This window comes from Nannospalax galili, unplaced genomic scaffold (assembly GCF_000622305.1).
Source record: "Nannospalax galili isolate Female #2095 unplaced genomic scaffold, S.galili_v1.0 scaffold307, whole genome shotgun sequence".
Lineage (NCBI taxonomy): Eukaryota > Metazoa > Chordata > Mammalia > Rodentia > Spalacidae > Nannospalax > Nannospalax galili.
In genome coordinates, this window is record NW_008359625.1 from 2,830,868 (window position 1) to 2,836,271 (window position 5,404).

The 5,404-nt window shown below is 43.2% G+C and overlaps 1 protein-coding gene across 1 annotated transcript in view; it reads right to left on the reverse strand.

Moving 5' to 3' along the window:
* The window catches only part of Dgki (diacylglycerol kinase iota), a 318,581-nt gene that overhangs the window by 10,528 nt on the left and 302,649 nt on the right, over window positions 1-5,404 (reverse strand). Inside the window, exons 31-32 of the mRNA XM_017795687.1 lie at window positions 4,750-4,786; window positions 3,142-3,241 (exon numbers count right to left, since the gene is read on the reverse strand). Of these exons, the coding sequence (XP_017651176.1) occupies window positions 3,142-3,241; window positions 4,750-4,786 (137 nt within the window). The remainder of the gene's footprint in view (window positions 1-3,141; window positions 3,242-4,749; window positions 4,787-5,404) is intronic.

Genomic DNA, 5,404 nt, shown 5'->3' on the forward strand with positions numbered 1-5,404 from the left:
TTTTATGTATCTAACATGTTGTATTAAGCCTTAAGAGAACAGAAGAGCCAGGATCCTTAGATCAAATAAATAGTTTTGTGTACAAATGTATACACATTTTATGAAAACTATCAAAGACAGCTTATCTCCACTCATTATCCCACGGAATTTTGTTGATCACCATCCTACTACCCTAGTAGGCCATCTAAGTAAGATTTTGCTTCTTCAGTTTGGACATAAACACTGGCTTACGGTTCCTATATTAATTTTTATTCAATTGCTTTACACAGCTGTGGCACACTAGCTTGCTTTTACTTTGGGAATAACAAGGTTGACATCTCTAGCTTCCAAATATTTTGAGAAGTAGACTGTGGTGGATCTCTGAGTTGACTGGTTTTTAATGAACTCGTTGCTAAAAACGGAAATCCTTAGGATATTGCTTCTATTCTAAAAATGCCAGGAGACATTTCACTCACAGTTATCGTGTGAGATTTAACCTACCACTGAGTTACAGAATGGGAAGATTAAAGGATTCCTGCAAAGGAACGAAGCACAGGTATATTACAAAATGGGAAGATCTCTGGGGCATGATTGTGAGTGAAAACTTATGATATTCAGTAGCAGATATAGTAGGTCTCCAACTAGTTTTGAAAAATGAGAGAAAAGGAGACATACCTACATGTAAACAGAGGTTAAGGTTAATTGTATTTAGGTATAATTGGGGGACTTCTAGTTACTTTAGCTTTTCCATATTACTAGTTTTCTGTGTAAGACTATACTATGTTTATAATACTAAAAATAAGTGCTCTGTACATTTTGAAACAAGAACATGTCTCACCTATGATTTAAAAGAAGAAATTTCAAAGAACCTTGAGTTTTACTTATCTGATTAAGAAAATCAGAGGGAAAAAAAGGGTGGTCTGCTCGTACGTCAGACCTCCTGATTTCCGGTTTGTTCCTGTATTCCTGTGTCTCCTCTCCTTTTTCTAAGTATCTGAATCAAGTATATGACCAGCCTTTGAGAGCTGAGTGAGCAGCAGTTATACTGTGGTCTAAATGGCCTATGTCAGGCCAGCCTTACCCAATGTGGCCTAAGCTAATTTTGCCTACATGGTATGTATTTCTTGATTCAGTTAGATATTGAAGTAACTGAGTGAAAATATTTGAAATCATATGCCAACTGCCTAAACAGATAACAAACCAGCTAGATACCAAGACACAGCCTGAGTTTGTTTTCAGCTGAGGGAAATTCTCAGGCAACTAGAGAGCAGGGATGATGTTGGGTTGCCAGGAAAGCAGAGAATTCCATGGTATGCAACTAGCTCAGAAGGAAAAGAGATGTCCATTCAGGAGGCAGCATATTTCACAGTGTGCACTGTCTTTTGAGGAAGTTCCAGGGCTCAAATTGTATATATGCGGATTCTCATATAAATGAATCTAATGGTGCTTACATCATTCATTCAGGTTCCAAGCTCTGTACATATGTGTCACAGCCACGGTCACTGCCTCAAAATCCGTTGCTTGTTTTCTTCGTAATGAAAGTGCCATCTGCACACTGAAATTTTTCTCTGCAACTCTCTATAGTCAAGTGATGGTCCTTTCCAAAGTCTGAGTACTGGGGCTGAAGAGATGGCTCAGCAGTTGAGAGCACTGGCTGCTCTTGCAGAGGACCCAAGGTCAGGCTCAGCATCCACATGCTGGCTAACAACCACCTGTAATTCCAGTTCTAGGGAGTCCAACACTGTCTTCTTGCATGATATGTGTGCACTTACATACATTCAGATAAAGTACTCATACACATAAAATAAATAAAAATTTTAAAAACTGAGTGCTTAGCAAGCTATAAGACTGATTTCTACAATTCTCTCTGTTTCTCTGTCTCTGCCTCTCTCTCTGTCTCTGTCTCTCTCTGTCTCTCTGTCTCTCTGTCTCTTTCTCTCTCTCTGTCTCTGTGTCTCTGTCTCTGTCTCTCTCTCTCTCTCTCTCTCTGTCTCTCTCTCTCTCTCTCTCTCTCTCTCTCTCTCTCTCTCTCTCTCTCTCTCTCTCTCTCTCATTGTCTCTGCCCTTGGTCAACTCTTCTAAGTTACAAAACCTCCTTACTCCGTCTATCAACCCTTTCGCCAGGAGGTTCTCTGCTGGATCTGCTGAGGATGCAGTCGGATCCCAGCTGTCCTCCGGATGCTCCACCTCTGCTTGTGGGCACTTTCTGAACTAGAATCACTTGTACATTCCACCAGCCATCTCTGGCTTCACTATCCTCTAATGATACTGACCTACTGTGATGCCAGACTTCAAGTCTCATTGTTGTAAGTATTGTCAGGCAAAAAACCAAACAACAAATGGATGATTCACACCACAGGTGACAATGGACTCCATTACTTTGCTGTCCCCTTTCTCCTGCTGAAGCAGTGGGACATTCTGTCACCAGTGAGAAAGGCTGACCTGCTCAAACAGCACCAGGCTAGGTTTTAAAAGAACAAGTCCTCCAAGAGCACAGTTAAGCTTTTCTGGGTTTCAATTTCCACACCTGTCAATGACAGTGATTCCCATCCTAATTCCTTCAGTTAACTTTTAGGGAATAATGTAAGGAAACAGATAGAAAGAAATATTTAAAAAATTAAAGGTAACTAAAAAGCTCTAGGACACATCAGGTTTACAACTGTCACCATCTCAAAGCCAGGGCTGACCAACTGGGGAGTCAGCCCGTAGCCAATCAAGTTGGCATCCACGCATGGAGTCATGTAAATCGCAGATTTTAAAATACATCGGATTCAGTGCTGAAGATGAATCTGGAAGAGACTTCTCAACAGCCAGCCAGGGTGTTCACTTGACCTTACCCCTGTCCTCCGGCTGTGGCTCTCAACTCCCAAAGCCCTTACTTGCTGGTGTACGTTTCAGTGGAACACCTCAGATCCCAAACTCCTCTCTAGTACGTATAGAGGTTTATAAAGTGCCATAGGCAAGCACACACCCTGCCTTTGTGCTTATACGTTTAAATCGCAGTTTCTCTAAATGAAGCACTCTATTTTTTCCTCCTTTTTCCAAAGCCCCAGGCACTTCAACAAGCACAGAAAGAACGCCTGTGCTGTGGGCACAAGTGAAGACCGCAGTGCCTGCGATCTCGCGCAGCGGGAGGATGCTTGCACTCACTCATCCTGTTACCTTGGAGTCTGTCTTTCTCAGGGATGCTCCTGCGTCCACCAGAAGCTGGCACACAGCCCGGTTCCGCTGGCAGGCAGCCTTGTGCAGTGCGGTCTCACCCCTAAATCAAAGACGAAATAAGAAACCGGGTAAGGGTTGGGGACAGGCAAGGGGGTGGAGGCAGCAGGGTGAAGAGGCCGATCCTGCCCTGCTGGTGGTCGTGGGTGCTGCTCAGCCCCCTTCCCCCTGGGCAGCTGGACCCAGGCCACACAGTACAAGAACCCCGGGGAGGTGGGCTAAGGAGGGTTTAAAAATTTCTCAAGTTTTTCCTCAACAGACCTAACATCTGACTAGTCTCCTTCCTAAACTGGTTAATATGGCTTAGTGATATTTTTAACCCCTACTATTTGATTTAGGATATAGTCAGTGGCACAAATAAATAGACGAATCATGCAGTTGTATCTAACCACTGCACATCTAACCACCAACACATCTCCTAGTGCTGAGATCTCAACCTTAGAGAGCCAGACCAACTTCCTCCCCTTCCCCAACTCTGTCCAGCCCATGCTGGATTCCTTGCACCAACTGAAAGGATGACCCCAGAAGAGTTCACAGGTCCAAATTCTCCCCAGTAGGCAACAAGCTTGAGACCTGTTTCTTCATGTAAGAGGGAACAAAGGAAACTCCCCATCTCTCTCACAAGCAGTCTGAGTAGGAGGATATTGCTGTTCTGAGTCCCAGTGTACAAAGATACTGAATAACAACAGCACATTTAAGGGCAGGTCCATGTTGCCTACAGAGAAGGCAAACCAGGATGAATGGTGGCACCATTACAACACGACAGCATGTCATGCTGGGTATGGTTCAGCTCTGTAGATCAGTGGCTAGTTTTTCTATGCCCAGCGACTCATTGTTGCACTCCATCCCATCTACCCGTTCTCGCTTCTACTCTCAGCTCATTCCTCTCCACTCCCACTTGTTTTTATCCCTTTTCTAATTTCTTTGAAATTCTCTAGTGGGTCCCACATGGCTTTTCAAAGTTAATTGTTCAGCTTTTTCTTATTTGTGTTAGTGCAGCAATATCTATTTGGATGCCAGAGGAATAAGAAAATTAAAAACAAACATTATCGGTTTAGGGACCATCCCAGAGGTGACTGCTGCCTGGGTTACTATGCACTCAGCTCTCCAGGGGCAGTACATGACTTTTTCCATTATAGACTAACAAAAGAGGTTGTGTCATTACATGCAGAAGATGTCCTAAGGCATCAGGGCTTCATTTCCTCACAAACCCCAAGTGAGAATCTATGCATGGGATGGATATAGCTCTAGATACATATATTTATTTAGACTTGTTAGCAGTCCAAGTACCCCTGTAAAAGTGACTTGCTGCTAGGAAACTGCAGATGATGGACAGCACTGACTCTGTACGGTCTTTAGGATGCCTGTTATTAGCTTTTGTGTGTCATTTCATTCAGCAGATTAGCTCCGTACAACCATCAGTACACTTTAAAGTGGACTTTTAATCGGTTAAATTAAAAATGTCTGACATGCCCTGTTGACTTTCTTCTTCTAGATGTTTTGAATATAATTGTCCATACAATTGTCTCTATAATGAAAGGCAACACTCACGTTTCACTGTCTGCCATATCCAATAATTCTGCAGGTCCTAAACAAGAAAAAAGAAAAAAGAGGATGCTCATCAAAATAAGTTCCAAAAGCTAACCATTAGCAGAAAATCTGCAGGCAAAGAATTAAAATGATTAGGAAAGGTGAACCGAAAAAAAATTTGGTGACAGAGTTAAAAAAGACAAAATGACTGTGAGAAAACCTCTATTTCTCAGCCACCAGTTTTCCACAGTCAATAGGCACAGAGGTGCAGACCCAAAAGATGCTACTGCTTCTGCTGGTCAAGAATCTCTCTACCCACGAGGCCTGAGGAGATGGTTCAGTGGTGTGAAAACAATACGACCGAAGTTCAAATCTCTAGCACCCATGTTAAAAAAAACCAAAAAACAAAAACCTGGGTATGGCCATGTGTGCCTGTAATCCCACCATAGGCAGGAGGAGAAAAGTAGCTCCCGGGGTCTCTGTGGCCAGCCAGCCTAATCAAGGTCAACGAGAAACCCTATCTCAAGGGGATAAGAGAACTGTGGAGAAAGACACCAGATAGCTTTCTTTGGTCTCACATGGGCACATGCACCTTCACACACACATATGCATATCACACACACACACACACACAGAGAGAGAGAGAGAGAGAGAGAGAGAGAGAGAGAGAGAGAGA